Genomic DNA, 26,639 nt, shown 5'->3' on the forward strand with positions numbered 1-26,639 from the left:
ATGTATTGTGATTATTATTCTGAATCTGATTTACTTCATCACCCTCAGATATTAATGGTTGAGCACATTGTATAGTCTGGTAATTTTTAATTCCTATTTTTCTTCATTCTCACAGCATTGTGGCGCCACCATTAAAAGTGAGCCAGTGATTTTACTAAATTGAATAATTTATGCTCAATTACTCAATTATACTATTACATTATTATTCAGAAATACATTCAGCATTGCCACATTGAACACAAATTCAAAGTATCAAGTATCACTTTTAAGAAATAAGCACGGAAAGTGTCTATGTTAAGGAAGACTTTGATTTAACTGACTAAACAACTCATAGCTGAACGTAAACAAATTTACCTTAATTTAATTTTAAATTTGTTTATACCTCGGAAACGCACAGCTGTTGCACATTACAGTGCATTGCTGCGTTTTTCTTGCGCAGTCACTTCCCCCTTGAAGCGCGTCCCGGCCCCGCGGATGAGCCGCTGATCCTCCCTCCCTCCCTCCCTCCTCCGTTCATCCCGAGTCACAGAGGCACAGTGAGACAGCAGACATGTCGGACAAGAAGCAGACCGTGGATCTAGGCTTATTGGAGGAGGACGACGAGTTTGAAGAATTCCCAGCCGAGGGTAAACAGCACAAATGTTGGACTAAATCAGAGTCCTCTTGGCTTTTGTCGTTACGAGCCAGTAGGGCCTGTACACGATGATGGGCCCTGCAGCAGTGACTCAGCTAGCTAGCTAGCGTTAGTGTGGCTAGGCTAGCGTTGTTAGTCAACACGTTTAGCAAAATAGCTAATAGCCTAAGAACCCTTTTGTCAAGTCAAGTCATTTTTATCGTCTTTGGCTAACTCGTCCTTGTTATTTGTCGTCTGCGTTTCGTTCATGAGTGAATATAACCTCACTATAACCGCTATATCCAAAGTAACGTTAGCACTAGCTTAGCTAAGTTAGCTGCCTTAGCTGTTGATGTAAACATCCATATACAGAGCAGTGAGTCTCAGGGTGACCACGGTAACTTAAGTACGTGCACATTTTAAGTTCCAAATTCGTTTAAACTGCGTGTATTTGTAATGTGGGAGTTAACAGGAGCACACGGGAGAAAACTGCTCAGTCTCTGTGCTGGTTAGCATGTATGTCAACAGTGAAGGAAACAACTAGGTCAAAACGCAACATCGCCCCTAAATTCTACACCTCTAAACTCTAATAAGGGGCCAAAATGCTTCCTGTACAACAAGTTGTTATGAAAAAGTTATGAATGCACTTGTAATTTTAATTAGTCGGCTCAAATGAATGATTGACAACACACAGTTGAGAGGAAGCTCGTTTTTGAATTACAGCTTGGCTTTGTGACAGGTACATCATGAGGCACATGGTGAAAGACCTGTAATTATTGCTCCTCACAACCAAAATGTGTTAGCAATAACCTCAAACAAGTGATTTATTATAACCTGATATTAGAGCGGCTAGAGATTAAAGTTGGTGCCGATAAATTCCTGGAGTGATGATTGATGATATTCTTGGAGGAAGATAAACTGTGGTCTCAATCTGCATGTGGAGTCATATTGCCAAATACCTGCTCCAGCACTTTCTCCACCGGTTGAGAAGTTCATTTTATATTTCACTAAGTGCTCCCAAGTGTGTTTACAATCCCCACACATTCCAGTCAGGGAGGGCAGAACCTGGCATCTGTGACTGTTATCTAACGCTGATGTTCTTCTGTTTCATTCATTCTTAGACTGGACAGGGCAGGCTGAAGATGAGGACGCTCATGTCTGGGAAGACAACTGGGACGATGACAATGTAGAGGACGACTTCTCAAATCAACTCAGGTATGTTTCAGACAACCAAACCACCACCTGCTTTTCCTTTCACCTTTGACCCAAAGCTGCTGGAATAATGAACTGGCTGAGTAGCACATCACATTCCTGATACCTGACTAAGGACATTTGGATTTGCTTGTTAAATTACTATGATTTTAACTATCTTAAAAAGACGTCGCCACTAACTGGGGAGAATTATTGGCCTTTTTTTGAAACGCCGGGCTGTAGTTTGCAATATTTTTATTTTTTAAAGGAACAACTTATTGTCTTGGGCATTACAGTATCTGGTCATGTAGGAGATGAAGGCATGAAATAATTGTATTATTTGGAAATTAGATAAGATTTCCTTTTAATTCAAGCGACAGCCAGTGTGTCCACACATCTACATTCATAGAGTTCATTGTATATCAAATAGTTAGTCGACTCCAGCGTAGTTAGTCTGTGCTGTACAGCTGTACTTAGGTACTCAGAGTAATATAACTGCAAATGTCCTGTTATTCTTCTTCTTTGCAATCTGAACATTCGAGCAGCCATCGCTGTGCTTTCTTTCTATTTAACACTTAAACTTGCTATCCGAGACTACTTTCATTTTAATTGTCTGTATTTGCCATTGAAACTTCAAAAATTCGAAGTATCTAAGGAGTTAAACAGTGTAACACATTCCACAGAGCTGAGCATCAAACATCACATTTATCATCTCTGGCTCTGTTCTGCTATTAAGCCTCAGCTTGGTAAGACTTTGCACTTATTGAATAATCAATAACTGTTGATGGAAAAGTGGCTGGTCTGTCTTTATTTGAGTACACTTTAGACAATAAATAATATGCCTTTGTTTTATTTAGACCAATTAGGATCGCCATGTTATTAAGGTGTTTCTCCAAGATATTATTATTGTGAAAGGGCACAGCTGCCATATATGTGTAATCATGAAATCCATAGCTGCATACATTAGGCAGTATTTATATTTTTTTCCACTCCCATCTCTTAATGGTTCTCACAATCAATAGCAGAGGGTACTTATGCCTCAGCCTCCCACCTGTAATCATCTCCACTGACTTGATCTTTCTATTTTCCCTCTCCACCCCGCAGGGCCGAGCTGGAAAAACACGGTTACAAGATGGAGACATCGTAGCAGCTGACGAGGCCGTTCAGTATTCCTCCACGTCGGATATGGACATTCACGTCTGAATATTACTGACTGACCACACGCGGGGAAGGACGGAGATTTATGGATGTTAGTTTGATTCCAGATTGATGGAGCTTGATTTTGTTTGTTTTTTGTAAGATACACTGATGCAAGTAAAGTGTTTGGAGAAAATAGCCCCCTTTGAGTGTTTTTACTGACAGGCGACAGCTGAATGTTTGTTTATGGATGATGATGATGTTTCTTTTGTTTCAGATTAATCTCAGGCTGCAGAAGCACATGAATATCGCCAGAAAATAGCCTTGATTTGATGCATTCACTAAATCCAATATTATAATTATTGAATATTTCTGTTGAAGTCGGGGGTTTGGTTCTAAATCTGGCTTTGAGAGGAAGAAAGAGGTTGTACACAAGGAAAAAGTGCACAAAGGAAGTACACAGGATGCAAACAATTGTGAGTTTTTTTGTGTACTGCAGGCTACACACATGCACATGCGCGTGCACACACACACACACACACACACACATACAGAGACAGTTCCTCTGCACTGTGCGCTATAACAGCCCCCTTCCCTCTCAGCCCCACAGCGCTGGGTCGAGTCCCTGAAGGAGAGATTATCCACTGTCGTGTTTGTCAGAGGCAGGGGGGGGGTCTCAGCATGAGGCCTCCCAGCCTGCCTTGCCTGGGCCTGCCCCTACTGCCAGCCAGGCCCTGCTCTTCCGCTTAGCACAGCGGGGACTCTCGTACTGAACCAGAGGCCAATTTATCCCTCTACACTCCCCCGGCAGAATGATTTCTCTCAGTGTTTTGTCGACTCTCAGACCCAGGGTCCTAATGAGATGAAATGGATTCCAGTAAGACCAAGGCTGCAAGAACAGTTTTTACCCTCAAAACATCCTCCAGAAATGGAAAGTAACCTAAATACAATTTACTCAAGTACTGAATGAAGTACAGTTTTGGTAAGTATTTCCATGTTGCAATACTTTCACTACACTGAATTTAAGAGGGGGGGGGGTTACTATCTACTGCATTATATTTATCTTGACACTTGTTGCCCTAGTTACCTCTTACTTTGATACAGAAACATTTATTGTAGCTGAAAATGGTAAATAGGCAACAATTATATATACAATTCTCAAATGATGCAAACCAATATAATATGCTCATTTATATATTATTACGGCATTGGTAATGCATTGATCTGAGTAAAATATTAGGAAATGGGTCGGTTTACCCATATTGTGTATGTGGTTGGCAATTAATTGAAATGGTCTTTCTCTACTCTGGCTTTACTTCAATTTACTTTATTTCTATCCCAGCCAGTGACTACAGACCTGATCCATCATGTTACTGATACTTTCCAGCATTTTTCTCCTCTATGGGTGGATATTCATAGCTTTGTGAGCTGGAGATGTTAATGTAATAGTACTACTTGCTGTTTCCATAAGTTTATTTTTGTATCTTTGCACTTTTAAGTCTTACAAACTGATTTTGGCATTGCACTAAAAAAATGCAAGTAAAATCCCTATTCAGGTCAGCGTTGAAACGTTGGCAGCTTGAAGCATCTAATAGTTGTTCTCTTGTGGGAATGTCATCCCTGTTTACTACTAGTTATTATCTCAATCAGCTGCCTATCACCAGCCAACAGCTCTCCTGAGTATAAAGCTCACGTGCTCATTCAAAGGCAATACTGCAGCTGCTACTGATAAACAAAGAGAGAAAACTCATTTTTGTTTACAGCATTTGATGATAGAGGAAATAAAGCGAGATCACATGTCCATCAACCAAACTTTGACAAGATATTGAGATCTGTTTATGCCCTTGAAACTAAGGGCCCTGGGCCACATGATTATTCTACGGGTTGGAAAGTCAGTGAAGTGAGAGAATCGGTAAGTGAGAGCAGCAGAGGAGGACCCGTGACCATTTTGTTTGTGCTGAGAGCGTAAGATTGCTCCCTTGTGTGCGACTCCACGAGGGCCTCGATGGGCCCTCGATATTCAACCTTGAGCAGATCGGCAGGCTTTTTAGTTTCACCGCAGTCGTTTTTTCCTTTGATCCCATTTAATCAACACTTTAAAATGCACTTTGTCCAAGCATTTTTGTTGTTCCCTTGTGACCCACATGATTCACCTTGACATGTATGTGTGCTCTCACTGTGGATGATATTGATTGACTTACCACAAAAACTATAAGACATTTGAACAATGATCTGCATTGAATGAAAATTTTGACATCAGTGACATAGTTTAAATGATAAACTGCTTTCTAAAGGTCAAGCTTTTAACGTGTTTGTGGAATAGTTCCATATTCTGATTAAATATAGGATTTTACCAGTGGCAAACTATGAAACTGAAAGTGAAATCTAAGCCATCTGTTAGATATTTACCAGATTACGTTCGGGGGCGGGATGCATTTGATCCAGAAAATACTTCACATAGCCTAAAATTGTGAATTCTCTTCACTGATTTTTGTCTTTCTGAAAGACCGAATTCATCAAAAAGCATTTCTTATTTGCAAATTGTTTTCCCCAGCCCACGCACATCTGAGACCACATGACTTCATCCGAGCACACAGCCAATGGAACTGTGGCGAGGACTATTTCATAACCCTTCATGTTGGGAGATGGCAGATCCATTGTTCTCTAGGCCCACGAGCCTGTGGGCAAGAGCCCCCACTGTGTCTACACTGAAGAAACACACCAGCCTCATAAACTATATTTTCTTCTCTTTGTACAGACACAGGAGGTTACTGTGACCATTCCAGCTCTCTCCCCACTGCGTCAGTGCCCTGCGCTCTTTGCTTCTTTCCTCTCCCATCCCTTCACCGCTGAGCCAGGGAGACGATAGGGAGCTGTCGTTGCACAGCTAGGAAGCATGCAGCTGCTACTATAATAGCCCTAATTGCACGTTTCTTTTGTTGGGCTGAAATTAGCGGCGGGGCTACAATACAACTAAAACCCCCAAAAACCTCCAAGTAAAAATGGAGGGGAGAGAGTTAAAAAAAAAAAAAAAAAAAGACTCTCGGGGGTGCGTTCACCAGTGAGACCCATCACTGCTAACCCACCGCCGAATGGCCCACACCTGCACGCTCGCACCCCCTCTAAAGTAAACACAGATAATAAGGTATAATTACTTTAGAAAATAATAACGAGAAGCAACCCTCCAGACCCCCCCCATTCCTGGTGACAAAGAGCTGCCTGTTTATTGTGGGGGGTGAAACAGCCCCAGAGGACGCTGGCGAGTGCCCTATCAAAAGACCTGAGGGCTCTACTGAGGGTCCCTTATTGGACAGCCATCAGTGTCGAGGAGGACTGGGGGCTTTTAAGTCTTTCCTACCCTAACTGCCTCAATTAACTGGCATAGACTGACCACGGGCTACTTTTCCAGCTCCATTCATCCTCATCAAAATGATCCTGTGTTGTCTTAAATGGTTTCCCCCTTTTGTATGGGATCAGAAGAGGCTGTATTAGGCCCAGAAAATGTGTGGTGTCAAATATATATACACCAATGTGATGTGCAGAGTGAAATAAACATTGAAATATCTGTATAAATGACAAAACATTTAGTTTACGTGTGCAAATATATCCATCCAAATATATCCATAATTTATCCTGGGTATTCTGTCTCACTTTTGCTCATAGAAATCGTCTGTAGATCATTGCGGAGCACAAAAACAACCTTTTGTGTCGGATTAGATTGAGGCCAAATGTCAGGATGCTAGATGATTGGGAATATAAGAAATATAGTATAGCATGGATGCAGCACAGTCCCTCTTCTTCAGAACCCATCAGTCAAAACCGAAGAGAAGAGATGATTGATATGCATACAGTATTTATAGTCCTAGTAGGCACCTGGCTATGCCTCAATAATGAACCCAGCTGCTGTCTGAAGAAGCTTTCCCGAACAATCATGAGACACTCACACACCTTCATTAAGGTTGGTGTATTAATTTTGAAGGGGCATTTAAAAATATTTAAAAATCTCGCTAAATGACCCAAGGTCCAAGACTCAAACACACAAACAGACCAAACCAAAAGCAAATCGTCCTTGGCAGAGGTAATGAAGTGAGCATTAAGTGTCGTACTTTGACCTAAAATTTCATACTCAAACTGGTCATAAAATGGAAATATTTTCCCAACATAGTTACAGCTATATAACTAACAGATACCATATCTGGATTACATTTCACTCCTTTTCTCTCCTTTATGAGCCATCACAGCTCAGCTAAAAATGAGGATAAACTCATGCGAGCTTGTGAACACGATACTGGATAGCTTAGACAGTATGGGACCACGCCGCCGCCTCAGTGTCACTTAAGCCCGTCTGGATTTTAACCCGGTCTGACATGTTGGCACACGGAAAGAAACAGATGGGTATGTTTCAGTTTAAAGCTATCCCTGGTGCTTGAGTCACTATGAAAACACAGGTCTATGGTTTGATGTCAGGACGGATTATGACTGACCTGTTTAAGCCCAACGCTTTATGACACGCCTCATCTCACTGGTCTGGAGGAAAAACACGGAGCATGCCTGTAGTAGTAGTTTCAGGTGGATTTATGATTGTCAACTTTGAAATGGGACACATTGCTGGCTTTGATGATGTACCACCGAAACCAGTATATGTTTATTAGTGGTAATTATTCGTCTTCCTCTGTATTGGCTTTAGATATCATGACTGCTTGTCATCTTGTCAGAATAGGGGTGGGGAGAAGATATCATGTTGTTGTCGTGTTTGCTACCATCTAGGATTGACCTAGTGCTAACACAAGAACAAGCAGCCTGGATGGTTGTCTACGGCCAAAAAAAGTATGTTAAAATAATAATACCTTTCTATAATGATTATTGATTATGATGTGGATCTGCCTCAAAATGTACAATAATGTTTCTTTGCCCACAGCGTACCTCCCCACGTCATCAGCGTAATGTACAGCGAATCAGTGTTGTGTGTCTGACTCATCCTCACACTCCAGCGTGCAGCTGAGCCAAAGCCCGGCGAGGATGGCAACGTGTTTTTAACTGTGACGTCTCCTGCAACGATGTCCCCTCCACCCACGCCTGCCCCCCTGCTGGGACTCCTTCCTGCAGCCGCCCGTACGCCCATGATACCTGGCAATTAGTGAGTTTGTTTTCTATTTTCACTCCTCATTTTACCCGTGTCCCCTCCCAAAGCTGCAGTATTTGAACACAACATATCAGCCCATCCACCTGTCCTGCTGCACTTAAAAGCATTGGACAGTGAAGGAAGAGAAATTAACAGGGATGAGGGGGGTTGGGGTACACACCAGAGAAGCTTTTCCGCCACAGCAATTAAGCACACTTGATGTTATTATCATCTCTGGTGAATTATCAGGCCTCTGATAATTGTAATTAATCAATCATCAGGCTCACTCATGCACTCCTGTGAAACCGGAGCTTCATTGTAGATATGCTGTCAACTCGAGCAGCGTTGACCTCAGAGGAATCACGCCGCAGTCGTGACTCGAGGCAACAGCTTCATCTCCTTATAATCCAATTGAGTCATGTAATGTTTAAGTTAACTACACGGCAGGCAAGGAGGCAAACAGTTGCAGTAAGAAGCCTGTTAAAGAGAAACAATGAAAATCTAACACAGACCAACACAAAATGGTTGAATAAATCCGCCCTGTCAAATAACACGGATCGCTTTCATCACACACAGCTGAGAACATCACTCCACTGTGTGGCCAGCTTCAAAACAACAGACACGTGTTTAAAAGTGAGCACAATGACAGATAAACTCATTAAATGGGACAAAACATTCTCTCGCTCGCTTTCTGTCTTTCATCACTCTCTCTCTCTCTTTCTCTCTCTCTCTCACACACACTGGCAGATCTGGAAAGGCTGGGTGGGAGGCCTTGGCCCAGCCACAGTCAACTGGTCCCAGTCCCAACAAGGAAACAATTAATCATGTGTGAGCGGCTGTCTGAGTGTCTGCTCTCTGGACAACAACAACACTCAGCCATTTATCTCGCCTGAAGGCAGGACAGCCGGCCAGCGCACCACGCAGGCATGCACTCTCTCATCCTCCAGCACAGACGCACACAGATGTGGACGAAGAGGAAGAAGAAGGAGGAGAAGAAGAAGAAGAATGCACGCACTCGTACATGCAAGAATACACACACGCAGATGTGGAGAAACATCCAAGCACATTAATGCAAGCGCATGGACACTCTCAAGAACAGATGTAAATGACATTAAGGAATGCAAGAACACACACACACACTCATGCACCAAACACAGGTGCTTACCGTCCTGTCAGCTTCGTCAGTTAGATGTCACCACTTCCTAATGGTCGTGATGACGTACATATACAGGAGCTACATAATGCCGGCTCACTACAAATCTCAGTGATCAAAGACGAAGTGAAACAACTCAAATAACTCAGTTGGGAGTTGATGGTTTTTTGCCACGATCTCCTTTGATATTTCAAACATTATTGGCTCTTCCTCAACACAAAAACAGAACGGAGGGGTTGGAGGCATTTTCCTCTCACTCTTTTGAGATGACTGAGCAAAGTCGAGTTGACAGTCATTTCATTTCAGGAAATTTAGTCCTCCCTAATTTAACTCTTGGTCTTCCGAAGTGGCAGAGCAGGTTAGGAGTGAGCAAAAGCAGGCAAGACTCGCTGAAACGGAATAGGAAATTTGTCGTTTATTCCTCACTGCCGTCCAGCTCAGACAGAGGGCTGGTTTATGAGCGTGTGTGTGCATGAAGCGGCGAACGTGTAGCTCAACATGCATATTGCTCTCAGTGTGTGTGTATGTGTGTGTTTCTATGTACGTGTTAGTGTACGTTCAACTCAGTTGGGGAAGAAAAAATCCCTAAACCTCAAGTGGAGCAAACAAAGAGGCTGGTGTGTGTTTCAGGATGGGGCATCTGGATGGCATCAGGAGGGCCTGGCAGATCGCTAGTGACACAGGTTACTCCAGAGGTCCCCGGTGAGAAACACATCGCTGTAGTCTGCAGCGGAAAAGCCGCTTTGAAGCGCAGGAGGACAGAACGCATGCACGTGCATTCCAGTGTTTACACGCAGCTTTTTTTTCTCTTTCTTTTAATGATGCCACCCACCTCTGGCTGAGGATACGGCTGCACGGTTGCAGGTGGATTGAGCAGGTTTAGTTTATAAAATCAAATGAAAATGAATTGAAAATGGAGATGAAGTGACTTCTGCTTACTGTTTAACCACATGTGAAGTAAAAGCTGCACCTCTGTGTTTATGAAAGGTGATGGTAACATGAAGCATTATTCAATAGATGCAAACATCAGTGACAGCATAGATTTTCATATAGGATGCACTCTATGGACAAACAGCTAATCAACTAAATGCTTGAAATCATTGGTCTGTAAAATTCCTTGTTAGTTTATCAGCCAGTTGTCAGTTAATAAGCCTGCACATTCTTTTGCTCTCTGTCAGTCCAGGTGGCAGCTTAGCAGGAAGAGGAACAGGAAAGGACTAAAAGATTTGCTGTTGCTCTCGTTCTCCTTCAAAGACAAACGCCCCTCTGATCATTTCCCACAGTGCTCCTTTGCACGGAGGCCTCTGTGATCAGCGGTTATGAGAAAGCACAGGAATCTGACAGACAACTGCCTTAGTCGAGAGGAGAAGAAGAAAGAAAAAAAAGGTATGCCTCCTCTTTCTCTGTTTCTTCCACCTACTCCCTGCCCTCCCCACTCCCTCATTCCATCAGCCCGCTCCCCTTTGCATCGACGGGCAGCATCTGGGTTCATTTATCCCAACCCAGGCAGGCTGGAGGACCCCTGTGCCCTCTCGGGTTGCAGGGTCTGAGCGTGCTTCAGTGTGGGTCCTTGTTGTTGTGGAAGAGAGGCGCTCAACGTCTGCCCACCAGCCTGTCTGGACCATCTCAAACCTCCCATCCACCCCTTCCCCTGCCGCCCCAGGCCCCATCTCGTCCCAGGCCCCCAAGCCTATCCCAGATGCCCTTAAGCATGGTTAGTGTAGTGCTTCATCTGAACTGAAAGATAGAAAACAGATTCATCCAGAAGCTACGGCGAAGACAAGCTGCTTGGAGGTTTAGGCAGAGTTTCATGGCAAATAGAAAAAGGGGGAGGTTATATCTGCATGAACATGGCTGATCACATCGCCGCGTCTGTTCACGTGTTTATGATTGCACACGGGATTATTTGCATAATGAGGCAAGCGGATGTAAAACGCGTCGGTAATGTGTGAAGGAAATGCACTGCCATGTCTCAAGACCGAAGGTGAAACGACTCGGCGGCCTCGTCAGCCTACTGTTTGGTATAATCCACAGTCCGCTTCATAGCAAACGTCAGTCTACGTTATCAGGCTGCACAGCTGAATGGAAGCAGAGTGAGTCTGGCTGCTTACTTAAAGTCATTGAGAAGTTATTCAAACACCCAGTTATTATGGTGTAAACAAAGAGGACTTGTCACACACTATTACGATATGGTGTTTACAAGAATGCCACTTTAATGCAGTGCGTGTTATGTATGACGATTAAGGATAGTGTTTGACAACCGACTGATTGGAGAGATGAAAGTAGATAACAAGAGGCATTGTTTAGTGGCTGGACAGACAGCGGAGGGGTTGCAGAGTGGGAGAGAACCCTATCATTTGGGTAACAGGCTTCCTATATGATGAATATGGCATGTCATAGGTTTTCTGTATTGGAACATAAAATTACTTGTATCTTTATGGAAAGAAATACAAAAACATGAAGGATGAGACAGATTTGAGCCGAGAGATGCTGCTTCTGTCGTGCAAGTACGCCGCATTAGATGGAGAGTGACTTCTTTAAGATCACCCCCCTTGTTTCTGCTCTCACTCTGGTCTTCCATGCAAAGCAGATTATTCCGAGTCGTCCCACGCTATCTGCTGTGTGCTTTGGTGACACTCCTAGGTTCTGTCAAATTCCAATTTTGTGTTTGGGTTTGTCAAACGCGGAACTAAGCGGGAAGTCCCACCAGACTTGATCTTTACATGAACTATAGTTAATCAGAGAGGCAGAGGAGTGGTTATAATCGAGGGTTTCCAGGTTCACAGCCACTGGCCGCACTCGCTCTCCACTCACAGCATCACTGGAGGAGACTTTCAGATAAATACTGAAAACTGAAAGAGATTTTTGTGAGGAGGAGCAACATGGTGATAAAGGTCAGGATCACCCAAAGAGGGACCACACAGCTATAACCTGTGATTTGGCCAAAGGTTGATCAGAAAAATGATCACATGTGGCATTTCTTACAATGTATTATTCAAGCATTTCTCAGAGTTAATAACAGCCGTCATTCACTGGCCTTTGACACTGATAAAGATCTGAGCTGCAGCCTAGTGCTTCTGTCAATAGAGTAGTTAGCTACAGTAAAAGCTCCCGAGGTAATGTAGCTAACTGCATTGAAGCTACACACTGATTTATAATACTACAAATGTAAACTATAAGTTTGTATATTACTTTTCCCTTTTTTGTATTAGTCTTTGTGGATATTTTGCCTGAGCTCTATTGTATACACTGTAGTTTTGATTTTGAGAAACAATTAGGAACCTTGTTTAGTGCCATCCCTTCAACATTAAAAGTACTTTGGGAATATTAAGAATAACAAAAAGTATTGTCAAAGTGTGGAAAACAGGACAAAGCCAGTGTCACATACTGACTTCTTTTTTTCAGGTCAGAAATGTCTCACAAATTTGAATCTCATTACCATGTCATGAATACATCTTTGGGAATCCATTAAGCATTCCCTGCCTAAAACTACAATACGAGTTCATATTCAACCAAAAAAAGAATAGACAGAGCTGGGGGGAAAAAAATGAATAAAGCCTCGGTGAGAACATTACAGTGAAGCTGTTTAGCTTTTTCACTCCACTTAAGAAGAGGCAGAGAAAAGAAGGATATGAGTGACTGACAGATGATAGCAATAAAAGTAAGAACAAACTGGCCATTTTACTGCGGTAGGGCAATTTGAGAAGGGATTATTAACTTGTCAGCATTTCAAACTGAGACACAACTTTTTCTCCTCCAAAACACATCCCCATGTCTCTGTTACTTTTATTAGAAAGTCTTTAAACCTTTTGACCTCTGAGGGCCTCCGTTATTGGCTGTTAATAGGGACGTGCTGGTCAGTGGGGAGACCCTAAGTGCCCTATTAATCATTTGTTTGGAGTTTGGGCCTATTTTGGACGCTCTGTGTTTAGCGCGGGTTAAAAATAGCAGCATGCAGAACGAGACGACCGACCGTCACTCATCGCTCAAGCTGTCAAGGGGCTTGGACCCTTGGGGAATTGGGCAGGAGACCCCTAAAGCCATGGAAGTTCAAAGGTTGCAAGGTTTGTCATTACTCCTCACTTGCTCTTTGGCAGTAGAACCATGGTTGGTCTGTCTAGTAAAAACAGACTTTAAATGTACAATGCTGTCCTAAAAAATGCCTTTAAACAAGTGAAAACAAGAATATTTTTATGAATTTGTCAAGCAAACAAACCAGCGATTCATGTCAATGCCGCTATACACTGGTCGTTTACATGCCTCAAGTAAATTTAGCAGTTCATGAATAATACACGAGCAAGGCAAATGCTGCTACATGCTTCCTACACTAAATGCCACAAGTAAGCGAGTTGTTTGCTGGCAGATTGACAGTGATGGGAAATAAAATGTCACAGGATCAAATCATTAATCTTGTCAAATATTGTCATATGACAGGAGAAAATACAGGTGTGGAGATTGCATCGGCTGATAAAACATTACTTACAGCCATTTTTCCAATAAGCGATGGACTCTGTGCTGTCAATATTTGGAGGGGATGGAAGTATGCCCCGGCGAAGGCCATTTTGCGAGGAGCAGAAAGCCTGCTGGGAAAAATACAGTGGTTCATGCTGGGTCTCCGGGAAGCTGAAAAGCCAGCAGCAAAAAGCTATGAATTATTTTGAGCGCAAAATACATTTTCTTTGAAGACTGTCGGGCCATTAGAGCCCTTTTGCTCCCTTTTAAATTGTTTTTATGCTGTGAGTAATGTTAACCTTTGCTTTTGTAGTCATGAAATTCTCTCTGCACCTTTTTCCCTCCTGGCACAAAGCACAGATGGGTTGGAAAAGCTGGAAATAAAGTAGAGGAACTATTTACTGCAAGGAAAGAAGAGGCTGGAGGAAGGAACTAAGGCTTTTATTGTGACATGTACAGAACTCTGATCTCTCATTTTAAACTTAAAATATAGTGAAGGAGTATAAGACAGAGAGGGACAGAGTGATGGACAGGCAGTCAGAAGTAAACTACCATAAAGCCAATCTTGAATAAAAGCAGATATATCTCATTAAATAATGACTTCGTTACAAGTAAAATGTATAAATGTTCATTTTCTCTCAAAATTTTCATTATAAGCATTTATTCTATAATGATAATTATTCACGTTCATCTGCAAAATTGAAAGTAACATATTATGCTTGATCGTCCATGTTCATCAATATGAGCGATGTTATGCCGCTAATGTACCTAATTACCATAAAATACTGAATCTGAAACAAACATTATTTGAGTTTCCTTTGAAGCGAGTAACAAACTAAAAATTCATATTTTTCATATAACTAACATGTAAACAACTAACATCTAAAGTAACGCACACGAGCGCGCGCGCGCACGCACACGCTGACCAGTTGACCTCTCGTGCCCTGGACCACGTGCGCCGCTGATCCTCTTTCCTCACCGGCTCGTGATCTCCATGGGAACGTCGTCAGGCAGTCGGAAGTGAAGGTGACTATTTAACAGCGAGCTTAGCATGGCAGCGAAGGTAAGAGGACGTGTCTCCCTCAAATATACACACTCATATACAATGTTTCCACTAAATGAACGCTCGTCGGTCCCTTGTCGTTATGTTTCCGGTACTGTGTCACAACCACCGGTGGCGCTGCGTGTCCCTGGCCGGAAGGGGCTCGCTGCTACCTGTTAGCTTGCTAAGAGGAAGTCCAACCACCCGACGGTGACATTGAGTGTTTACAGTAGCCCGCTAGCTAGTTAATGAACAGTTAACCAGCGTCACACAGGTGAAAGTCACCTGGCTGCTGTTTCTACTCCACTTCTTCTCTCTTGTATCCGCCATGTTCCTCCAAAGGACAATGACGTGTTTGCCTCCAAAAGCAGCCCGGGGTCACTGGTAACCTCGGTTAGCATGAGACTACAAACACCCTCCAACTGGGTCATAAAGTCAGGTCAGGTTTGTTTGGCTGGTCTTCATCCCACACACGGAGGCCCAAAGGCTCAGAAGGCCCACAAATCCTCAGAACTTTAGGGGGAGAATCGAAAGCAAAGTCAGGAGAGAGCACTTTACACAGACCCAGTGCAATGACTGCATTATAGAAACAAAATAAAGGAAAGAAATCAAACTATGAATCAACAAGAGGACTTCAGAAATCCCAAAATAATGTTGGGTTGATGTGGCATGTGTGTGAAAATCTGTCTTATAAAAGTGTTAAATTCTGGTTTCAGGTAGTTCTGCCAAAGAGGGCTGACCCCGTTGAGTTGAAAGCCATTTTTGAAAAGGTGGGATTTTATTGCTCTATTTTTATTTATTTATTCCTCATCGTAGTAGCTTTTCACACATTGCTCACACGATTCCTCATGTCTTTGTATCTGTTTGTCTATTTTCTTTTTTACAGTACGCCAGCGTCAAGAAGAATGATGAGAGCTTCATGTCGCCGCAGGATTTTGTGAGCCGTTTCCTCCACGCGAACACAGACGTGCGGCTGTCAGACGAGGCCACAAAGCTGCTGGCTGGGGTGGTGGACCAGAAGAAAGATGGGTAGGTGTTCTTCATCCCTGTAGGCAGGATTCCACAAAAATAGAAAATCTGGTGTTCTACACATACGAGGCCCAGATACACATTTTCAATAATCAAGTTTCAAGAATTTTGATTGTATAATTTATGGTTCAAAAGTTAGAGGCCAAAATGAGTTCCTCTCTGGATCACGTCCCATCAGCTCACCAAGTTTCATTGAATTCTGTCTCCAATTTCCTGACAATCATGCCTGAAAACATCATCATTTGCAGAGGTAAAAAGAGAAGAGGAAGCACTGTGTCTTACATGAACCGTCATATTCTGGCTTTTTTCAAGCCTTTCTGTGAGAACATTCTGTTCTGTTTTTGAAATTGCTTTGCTGAGTCCTTCTTTAAGCCCCAAATTCATCCCTACTTATTCTCTCACCAACTGGTTAGTAGCAAGCTTATGATAGACTCTTATCACAGCTATTAGTGCACGTATTATGTATCCCTTTGATCTCGTCTCACTACCTTTCTAGTGTTATTTTGCATTTTATAAACAAACTGATGACTGAATCCTTTGGTGTAAAAATGCCTGGAGGATGTTCATATTTGAATGATATAGCAAAGAGACATCAAACCGCCAAAGGCCCTTTTCAGGTGTTTCCTTCTTTGTAGATTCACCCTTAATTCCACACTTACCCCTCCCCCATCCTAAACACCCCTGTTTTTACATTAATATGTATGTATTTAATGATACATAATGATGGGTAATAAAATGTTAGGCTAAGTCAAAAAAAAGAGAGGGGAAAAAAAACACATTGCCATGGCAACCACCTGGGTTTCTACAAAGAGCAAAGTGCACGTGGCTGTGTAGTTTCACGTTATTACATCTGCTTTAAGGGGTGTGTATGTGTGTGCATGGAGGACAGAGAGATGGGGTAGTAGTGGTTTTAGAGCTGGGAAAAGAGAGTGCGAGACACACACACACACTTACACGCACATACACGCACTGTAATTGTCCATGCTATTCAGGAGCACTCCGTTGCATTGTGTGGCTTTGGAGCAGGATAAATGGTGGCCGTGGCATCGGGGTAAATCTATTAGGAACCCATGGCCCAGGCTTTGTATCTAAACCTCATTTTGGTTTTGTGGAGGGGAATGAAAATGATATGGGGGCAAAACAGGAAAAAAAGTCGCATTTTCTGTCTCAGTTCTCCCAAATATTGTTTAGACCTCGCTTTGAATGCAGCCCGTTTGTATACAGTTGACAGTGTAAAGGCCTTTTGATGCTCATACTTTGTTCTGCCCTGTGAACATTGATATATAAATGACAGGACTGGACAATGAGACTAGATGATTGTCCTGCAGAGCTTGTGTATTTGAAGCGCACACACACACACGCACACAAAAAAAATGGATATCTAAAGTAGAGATATGGCAACATCCGCCTCGACATCACTGCCTCGCTGAAAACACGAATGCATTGTTTTTCAAGCTCTCACCGTGCAAAGAATGGGAAGAAGACAAAACAAACCACTTTAGCAGCTGTATTTTCATCCAGCTCACCGGCTCTCATGCAAATATGTTGTAAACAATAAATTTTGGTTGGTATATGAGCATCCCGTGTTTCGAAGCTAATGCACCTGCTGCTGTTTTTGCCAGGTAGGACTCCATTTCAGCAAGATGAGACTGGGGTAATAGATTTAGCAGGGGGTCGGATGGCAGGCAGTATGTTTGCTTGCCTTCGTTTTGGTGGGTGTGTGTGTGTGTGGGAGAAAAAAAACACGACTTGGATACAAAGTGTGTGTTTGCGTGGATTGGGAGTGCGTCAGCGTGTGTGTGTGTGTGTGTCTGTGTGGGGATGTAAACAGTGTAATGCATTTGTCTGCCTCCCCCTCTGCGACTGTGTAAATCATTGGATATAGTGACAGTCGTAACAATCTGTTATGTGGAAATCACTTTTCTCCCTCTTATTCTCCCTGCTCCCAGTGAGACAGAGAGACGGGTGGAAAGAGAGACAGGCCTGCAGAGGGTGGAGATGACAACCCCACACACATCCAACTGAGATTGTTTAGACAATTTCCTCTTTCACTCGACTCATTTATCTTCTCTTTTTCACGTTTAACTTTGTTTGTATTCACCCTCTCATCGTTGCTTCTCCTCTCTGAATTCCACATGCTGCACCCGGAGTTTCCTTACTCTCAGCTGGGCCCCTTCTTTTTCTTTTTCCCCTCTTCCCTCTGATATTTTGATAGAAGCATCTGTTCAAGTGTGAAAATCCCCCACTTCCCTCATAGACTCTTGGAGGTTTGAGAAAAAAAAATACTTTGTTAAGAGAGCGTGCTGGGAAAATAGCAGTCTGCCAGCTGCTGTGGGCATTCTGGCCTGGAATCGCGGGTGTCCACACACACAGATACTGGCAGCTAGCACTCACCTGTGTGTGAATGTGTGTTTACTGGTGTGTGGGTGTGTGTGGGTGGGTGGGTGTGTGTGTGTGTAGACGCTCTAGGTGGGTGGAAGGCTGTCAGTAAGGATGCCAAGATGCCAGGGACAGGGGATTATTGAAGCCCCTCAAGGCCCCGGTCTCCCTCTACTATCAAAGAAGGAGAGCTGTCTCGCTATCACCCGGGCCTAACCAACACCATGCATTTATGTTACTTGTAAAACAATGTTTCCGAGCCTGGTTTCAGTACAGAGGAGTGTATTTAGCTACCTGCTGAGAAAAGACAGCGTTAAAAGCTGGCTGACGACCAGAAGATACAAACAAACAAAAATATAAGGAATGCAGGCTGCAATTGCACGCTGGACTGGCGTATCAAAGGCAGCCAAAATTGCATTGTATTGGCATCCGAACAAAAGTGTCATTCAGCTGTCATGTACAGAATCACACGCTAGAATCGAGTCTGTATTTTGTTACTTCTCTAGTTTGATATATGTCAGGTGCAGGGCTGGAATGATGTCTCCAGGGACATAAAAATAGCATCTGGTACACACAAGTTAAAACGTATTGGACACATCTGGGACAAAAACCGAAATCATGACAAATTAATTTTTATTAAGTATTGAAAGGACCAACAGGAGTGCTATGTCACAAAACCAAAACATTTACTCGAAGAAAGATGCTAACACAGAAGAATCTCCTGTGGTGTTGAGGTTAACTAGCTAGCCAGAGCATGTTAAGGTGGCTGAACAGAGCTTAAACTTCGGAAACTGAAACTAACACTAATAAGCTTTATTGCTGTCCTCCCATTCAACCGAATAGGCAGCAGAACAGCGGAAGTTAACAAAGTGAGGTCAACATTGGCTATGCTCATTAGCTGGCCATTAACAAACATTGAGCAGCTGTGGCATGATTCGGCAAAATCCAAATCCAAATGTTAACATTAGCTTGCTATGTTTGTGTCTAAAGTAGCGACCGTGACATAAACTGTAAGCTATGGTTAGGTTATGTTTAAAAAGAATGAAATATTAATTTACTGTGTTTAGTTTCCAAATATATTGAAATTAGTCTTCAGAGTGATTTTGTGCTTAGTCAAGAAAGTGCTTGATCCTTTGAGAGTCTTAGTATCATCCTTAATGAAGTGATTTGTGTTACTGAAGCTAAGTAAAGATAAAAATAGTCACAAAATAGAATAAAAAAAGTACTTTATTGTGGGACATTTTGAACCCTGGATATAATTGCAGAGGCCCTTTTCTAGATTTTAACAAATCCTTCAGCGTGTACACCAAAGATGCGCCCTAGTATCACATTAGCCCCCTCTGCTAGGTTCATCCTGGGCTGCATACGTGGAGAGGGCAGGCCTGGACCCCTGCCACAGCAGTTGATGGTTGGGATGCTGTTGGTTGATTTGATTATTGAGTGTCTCGTTGGGGTTGGGTCTGCATAGCAAAGCGATGGCTTCCCCTCTCATGGTAATCATTTTGTAGTCGTCATGGCGCTGCTAATCAACCATCATAAGCTTCATCCCTGGCTAGAGAGCCGTATGTGTGTGTGTGTGTGTGTGTGTGTGTGTGTGTGTGTGTGTGTGTGTGTGTAAATGCTTGTGAGTGCGCGGAATGTTTCTGTGGACGCATGCTTGCTTGTGTTATGGAGATGCCCCCTGGATCTTGTCTGGGCTCCCGGGTCTAAACCGTGGTCCAATCCCTTCATGATCAACAGCCCTCTCAGTTACACTAATATGCTGATTATCCAAGTCTAGGAAAACACAGACGGGGCAAAGCAGCGTACATGTAAATCAATGCACGTGAAAAGAAGAGAAAAAAATCTCCTGTTTCTCTCTGTCTGGGAATGCTCTCCGACTCTTTGTGCTGCTGTCTGTACCTGCTTAAACGCCTTTATTAACTTCTCCGAGGTATAATTTTACAGTGTACTATACGTCTGTCACAAAGGAATGATCATTATACTGGAGTTTGATAATATTCCAGCAGCGTGAGCAGCGACGGTGTTGGCTTTGTTTTTAGCAGCAGATCCACGGTCTCAGCAGTGCTCCATTGTGCCCCCTTCAACCCACTTGCCATCAGCAGAGCTCTGTTCTTTAAAATCTACCTGATTAGTTAATACAACAATTAGTCTTTTCTTTTGAAACAGCACTTGATTTCACTTGACACAAAGGAGAACTACATGCTTACTTTCATTCTCCATATTTTCTGTAGTTCCCTTTTTGTTCTCTCAAAGGTCTATTACACATACGTAGTTGTTATCCTCCTCAGGTACCGTTTTCCGTTTCAGGTATACATTATTTTTCTGCTTCCACGCCTCACATGTGTACTGTACATGCCCCCGCATTCAAACCCGCACTATCTATTACGAGTCTAAACAAATACCTCTAAATTTCATCAGGAACATAATTAATTACTGCCACCAGGAAAATGTAATCATTGCTTCCCCCTCCCCTCGTACACCCCCTTGGAAATTGAAATAGGTTTAATAGATGGATGCTCTGGGACCGCTCATTAGCACTGACCCCTCCTGTAATTATCGGATCCATTTGTGAAATTCATAATGGACTTGTGGCAACTATGTACCAGGGTCTAACTAAAGGCTAGACTGCATGGTCCAGTTCCCCACAGCAGGACTCTCCCCTGGGGGCTCTTAGTGCGTTCACACACACAATATTACTGATATTTTAATTTATTTTTTCCGGTTGCTTATGGATACTATGGAGAGGTGGGCGATACAGTGGTATTCTTGAAAACACTGCTGCACATAGAAAGTTCAGAAGTGATGTGATAGTAGCAGATAACTCATATCTGTTGTGTGTCATTTAAAAAAAAAAAAAAGAGCTTTTAGTCCAACATCATTTTATTCTTGCCACTTTTGCTTCATTTTCGTTTCATTTCATGCTCTACCTTCATATTGTCTTAGTTCATATTAAAGAATTTCACTAACTGGCACCTGTCTCACCCCATGCCTGTCTACTTGTTTAAAGTGGCACACTGAAATATAAAACTTCACATTTAATCACTTTTTTGCCGGTGTAAAGTTCATACCAGCTGCCAGCTCAAACCGAGAACACACACTGAGCTTTTTAAAGTGTTTTATTTTCTTGCTGTCACACTCGATGAGTTTATGACATTACATATGGAATAACAGACCACTGGTTAAAAGACCTCTAGAGTTACGCTTAGTGCAGATTGAAGGGTTGTCTAAGTGTGCTGCTTTGCCACTGTGTGGCAATAATTGCATTGCAGTTTGTAGTTTAATGTGCCGTTAAAATTATGTGTTTTTAATTCAGCATCTGTTTTTAATGGTGCAACCTTTTAGTCTTTTTAAATATTGTTTGATGAAATGAGTTTAAAAATTAAAGCAGCTCTCTGTAATTTTTAGAGCCCCCAGCGTGTGTTATTGTTAACTGCATCCATTCAGTCACTTTAGTTTTTCGTCGAAGACACGCGTTTCATGTGGAGCTCTGTCCTCTAGTGCAGTGTCCACTACAGTGAGTCCTGCCAGACAGCTCGGGGTGTTTGTGTGTCTCTATTCACAGGCACATACAAGACTGTCATGGCGCCTCGTACAGCGGTCCGACCCGCAAACCGGCACCATGACAGTCTTGTGTGCGCCAGTGAATAACGAGCTGTCTAACGGGACTCACTGCAGTGGACACTGTGTTAGAGGACGGAGGACCATGAAAAAAGCGTGTTTGGGACTAAAATAAATGTGAAAGAAAGAGAAATGTTGACTGAATGGCTACAGTGAACAAGAACACACAGTAGGAGCCTCCAAAAATAGCAAAGTGCACCTCTAATGTTCTATAAATGGAACATGAAACAACACGACTGCCGCATTAATGAATCAACAGTGTGTACTACAGTGACAGTATTTAAGAATCTCTTACCTCTGTACCTGTCTCGTTTCTCTCTTCTTCTCTCCGCCTTCAGGTTGATTTCCTTTCAGGAGTTTGTGGCGTTCGAGTCGGTGCTGTGTGCCCCAGACTCCCTTTTCATGGTTGCCTTCCTGCTGTTTGATAAAACAGGCAATGGAATGGCCACTTTTGGTAAGTAACTCTGACCTCTGAATGACAGTTTTACATCAGTGTGTGATAGTGTGGTCAACTTTGCAAAACTGAGATACTACTGAGATAGTGAGAACTGGCAACCTACTGATCCTTGACTAATGCAAACTCATTGTGAACTAATGTGGTAATTATGAACTATTATGGTTACTTATTCTTCCTTTCACAGACTTTATACAGGCACATTACATTTCTAACCAAATAGTGGTGATATCCGTTATATTTGACTGATAAGTCCAAAGATTGGATCACTGCTCTGAAGTAATGGCTTTGCATGTCCACTATGTGGTTGCGACCCAATTTAGGAAAGTCAACTTAAGTCACAATGTATTTGGTGATTAGTAACTCTGCCATCAAGCAAGCTTTTTCTTTACGGAGTGTGTCTAACCTTGGTTCATCTCCTCTGTTATGGCTCTGATTGCGCCTACAGAATATTAAAGTTTGTGGTCCTCTATTGTATCTGTAGAGAGAAATAGGTGAGGTTTGGAGAAGGATGGAGGTCTTGATGAGCTGCTTTCACTGTGTGTGCGTCTATGTGTGTACGTGTACACATGTGCATGATTGGCACCACAGCTCCAGAGCCCAGAGGTGAAAAGGGAAGACATTTGTGCTCGTTGCTTATTTCACATTTGCCTAATTGATTTAAACAAGCCTATTGCCTGCTTTCTGTAGGTGTTAGCACATTAGGGCTGATTTGAGATGCAGAGCACACATCACACCCGCAAACAGGGAAGAGTAAGTGAATTTCATTTTAATTGTTGCTGTCGACGGGGTGCAAGATCATTGCAGTTTATTATATATGCACATATGTAAATTTTCATATTTAAAAGGATCAATTAGAGTGACGTTTTCTTGGTGGCAATTAAAAGGTCTGCTGTTTTTCTGCCTCTCTCAAAGGTTAATGAATATCCCAATGCAAGTGAGCTATGAGACTCGCACACAAGTGGAAAATTGCATGAAAAACATAACATGCATCACGTAATGCACAAACACTGACGACAGTGTCTGCCACTGCCATTTCACCACACGTGAATAAGTTACGACTCAGATTATAGACTTGTCAAAGTTGCTTTGTTGTGATGTATTACAGAATTCTCCCTGTTCTCTCCTCTCCTTTGCTCTTTGCCATTCATCACATTAAAGGGACTCGCCACGTCCAGCAGAATAACAAACTCTGCCCTTTATTACCTATTAAAAACATTAATAGCTGCTGCAACTTTGGTTGCATTAAAGCCCCATATGTTTTTCCACGCAATAAATGTCTCTGCTCTGATTTCTTTTTATTTCATTTTTCTGTAAAGTCATTTTTATTTGAAAATAACCTCAGTAATTTCTATTAAGTGCAGTCGGCAAAGCTCTCTGAATTTTAAACAAGGGCGTTTGAATGCAGCTTAAAACATTTTTTTTTTAGCACTTAACAAAAAAGAAATCCATAATTTGCAGGCATGTGAAGTTCATTACATAACACGGCACATGAAATGCAGTTGTCGCTTTGCCAGAAAGACAAAAAAAAGTAAAAGAGGAGTGTTGACAGCTCTATAAAAGCTGATAATATAAAGGCTGGGCTCTGGAGCGGCTCTGTACCTCTCCTTTAAAGAGTTAAAGACTGTATATTTATTGCCTCATTAAAGTGTAAAAAACGATGCCCGAGCTGTCTCACTTCAGAAGCTGCAGCTCGGGCTGAGGTAAATATCACCTCGCTCTCTTTCTGTCTCTCCCTCCCTGTCTCTCTTTAAAAAAAAAAAAGCTTTCTTTCCTCCTCTCCTTTCTCCACTCGTTCAGCGTGGCTTGTTTGGTAATAAGAAACAGGTCGCTCTATTGGTTTGTTTTTGTTTCTTTAGTAAGGCTGTAATTTAGGACTCATGTTCAGTGTCTCTCCACTCCACTGGCTGCAGAGGCTTAGAGGGTTCAGGCAGAGGAACACAAGTGAGAAAAAAAGGCTTTCCTGCTGGATCCAGAGAGCCGACGCAGCTTCACCGTGCTCTGCCATGTGTCATTCACCACTGATTTAGACTTTAGGAACTTAAGTCTCAATCAGACTACAAGTGCGTTCTGGAGATTGACGTTGACGTTTTGTCAAAAACAATCACCGGCCCTTTTCTTCCTAAATCAAATAATGATGATGTTAAACTGCAGAATAGGAAGCACATGCTATTTGTTAATGTGCCGCTTCCAAGACGTGGTGCCAGCAGAATTTTATGTTTTAATTAAAGAGCTAATTAAAAACATAGACAGGAAGAAGTAGATGTTTATAAGGGAAACGTAAATGTACAGAACATGAGCAGAAGAGGTTTTAATTGGTGATAAAGACCTTATATTTGTTACCATATAAAACTTTCATGTAATTTGTAAAACTTAATGGATTTAAAACTAAAAAAATGTTTTGCCCTTTTGCTCAGCTCACCAATTCTCTTTAAATTCTGCATATTCACCATAACTCAGCACAGGAAATCCGTCCACACTGCCACGCTGAACAGTTTCATCTTTGTTATTAGGCTGTCAACCGCAACCTGCCATCACTTTTAGCCATTTTAGAGGGAGCTCATCTCTCTCTCTCTCTTTTCTTTTTTTGCGTCTCTCTTGCAGAGGACGTGAAGCAGGTATTCAGCCAGACCACTATCCACCAGCACATCCCCTTCAACTGGGACTGCGAGTTCATACGGCTGCACTTCGGCACCCAGAGGGACAAGAAGCTCAACTATGGCGAGTTCACCCAGTTCCTCCTGGTGAGTTTGATCCTAGCTGACCTGCTTACAGGAACACACACATACGCACACACTCACTCTCCACTTTATCTCATCATTCACTCTTTGTCTCTTTCTGTCTGTCTGTCTTTAATTCTATTACACCATCACACGCATTCAATAAATCAGTATCAACCTATTTGTATGTACTTTTAGCTTATCCACTTCACACCTTGTTTATAGCCTGTTTGTGCTATCCAGTCATGTAAGTGTGTTGTTAGATATTTATCTAAATTAGGCCTGACATGTGAGCGTACACACACACACACACACACACACACACACACACACACACACACACACACACACACACACACACACACACACACGGCATCCTGTTAGATTTCCCTGCTCCTATCCCTCTCCAAACACAATCCTCCATACTGAGCAGATTAGTCACTAATGAAACACTGAGGTTATAAACGGTATTCGGGACGTTTTTCCGCATTTGTTTTCCATTTAGCCGCCGCCGTACAGGACGCTTCCCTCCACTCCACCTATTCTCAGACCAGGTAGAGAGAGACGCAGTTCTGCCTCCATAAATAGTATAGCAGGAATATTTCCTAGCGTATTTGTGGCGTGCGAGCCATTTTCCAATATGATGTCTAGACTTGAATCGGGCCTAAGCTGGGAGAGAGGTGATGGAGTGGAGGGGGGGAGAGAGGGAGGGAGAGAGAGCGACAGAGAGGGAGAGAGGGAGAGAGAGAGAGGGCCCGAGCAGTGCCAAGTTTGCATCCACACTCAACATGTATCTGAATGAGCTTTTTATATTATACTTAACTTAGACCAGATGGCTTACACACACTGGGCAGCAGCGCATGGATATTTGGATATTGTTTTGCGTGTTCGGTGTGTGTGTGTACGTGTATGTGTGTGTGTGTGTGTATGTTTATCTGCTTTACCATATGTGTGGGCAGTGACATGCCATGTATTGTTGCATTTGGGTTTGTGTGTGTGCACATATGTTGTGCTGTGGCCAGGGAGACGCTGACTTTCTCTCTAAGCCTGTCTCTCTCTCTCTCTCTGAGCCTGTCTCCGTCTCTCCTAGCACATCTCTCCCTCTCTCTCTCTCTCTCTCTCTCTCTCTCTCTCCAGTCAGTCACTCGGTGGTTTCCAGCTCCTCACAGCAGCAGGCGTTAAGCCAGCCGCACTCATTGCTCAACTATGAAATGCATGTTTCCTGCTTAAGCTCTCTGCATTTGATCGCCCTTATGCCTATTGATCCATGCAGTAATCACTGGCAGAGGAAAAGTGAATTTCATGTTATTCTGCGATATTTTCTCTCTGTAGGTGAGGTGACGTTAAACAGTGGGCAGCTTTGAAGTGTTGTGAGCGTAGTCCTGCATTTTATCTTTAATCAGTTGCCTCGCCGGTCCGCTGGTATTTGTAAAACCCAATGATAAACATTCAAACTTGAGAAGTTTCATGTTATTTTGCGCTCTAATGAACTGTGTCACAGTAATAAGACATATTAATAACACTTTGATGTGGACTTATATGCATTTGCTGTTGTAGTTCTTCGGTTTCATGTGAAGTCCAGGTGTTCTGGCAGTCGGTTCTTAAAGTACGCAATCAGGATATTTTTCCAATATCTGTGCTGTTGTGCACAAGTTTGAGCACAATACTTGTGTTTTCCTACAAAAAATGTTTTATTTTATTGAACAAAATAAGTAAAATTGGTTCA

At 42.6% G+C, this 26,639-nt stretch overlaps 2 protein-coding genes across 2 annotated transcripts in view; both read left to right on the plus strand.

The window, feature by feature from the left end:
- Nucleotides 1–477: 477 nt before the first annotated feature.
- sem1 (SEM1 26S proteasome subunit) lies at nt 478–3,139 on the plus strand. Its single transcript, XM_076150023.1, has 3 exons — nt 478–626; nt 1,735–1,828; nt 2,909–3,139. Exons 1-3 carry the CDS (start codon nt 551–553, stop codon nt 2,949–2,951), a joined length of 213 nt encoding a protein of 70 aa, XP_076006138.1. The 5' UTR covers nt 478–550; the 3' UTR covers nt 2,952–3,139.
- Nucleotides 3,140–15,608: 12,469 nt separating this feature from the next.
- slc25a13 (solute carrier family 25 member 13) overlaps nt 15,609–26,639 on the plus strand; it is a 42,753-nt gene continuing 31,722 nt past the window's right edge. The window contains exons 1-3 of the mRNA XM_076149952.1: nt 15,609–15,739; nt 22,078–22,193; nt 24,798–24,937. Coding sequence (XP_076006067.1) covers nt 15,630–15,739; nt 22,078–22,193; nt 24,798–24,937 — 366 coding nt within the window. The 5' untranslated portion in view covers nt 15,609–15,629. The remainder of the gene's footprint in view (nt 15,740–22,077; nt 22,194–24,797; nt 24,938–26,639) is intronic.

Source organism: Genypterus blacodes, unplaced genomic scaffold (genome assembly GCF_046128005.1).
Source record: "Genypterus blacodes isolate CSIRO-AG114 ecotype Tasmania unplaced genomic scaffold, CSIRO-AGI_Gbla_v1 ptg000048l_1, whole genome shotgun sequence".
NCBI classification, from domain to species: Eukaryota; Metazoa; Chordata; class Actinopteri; order Ophidiiformes; family Ophidiidae; genus Genypterus; species Genypterus blacodes.

What these genes read in the sequence shown, in the direction of transcription:
- sem1 (XM_076150023.1), top strand. Translation starts at nt 551, where the DNA reads ATGTCGGACAAGAAGCAGACCGTGGATCTAGGCTTATTGGAGGAGGAC. An exon ending in TGAAGAATTCCCAGCCGAGG is followed by an intron (nt 627 to 1,734) that starts GTAAACAGCACA and finishes ATTCATTCTTAG; the next exon opens with ACTGGACAGGGCAGGCTGAA. An exon ending in GACTTCTCAAATCAACTCAG is followed by an intron (nt 1,829 to 2,908) that starts GTATGTTTCAGA and finishes TCCACCCCGCAG; the next exon opens with GGCCGAGCTGGAAAAACACG.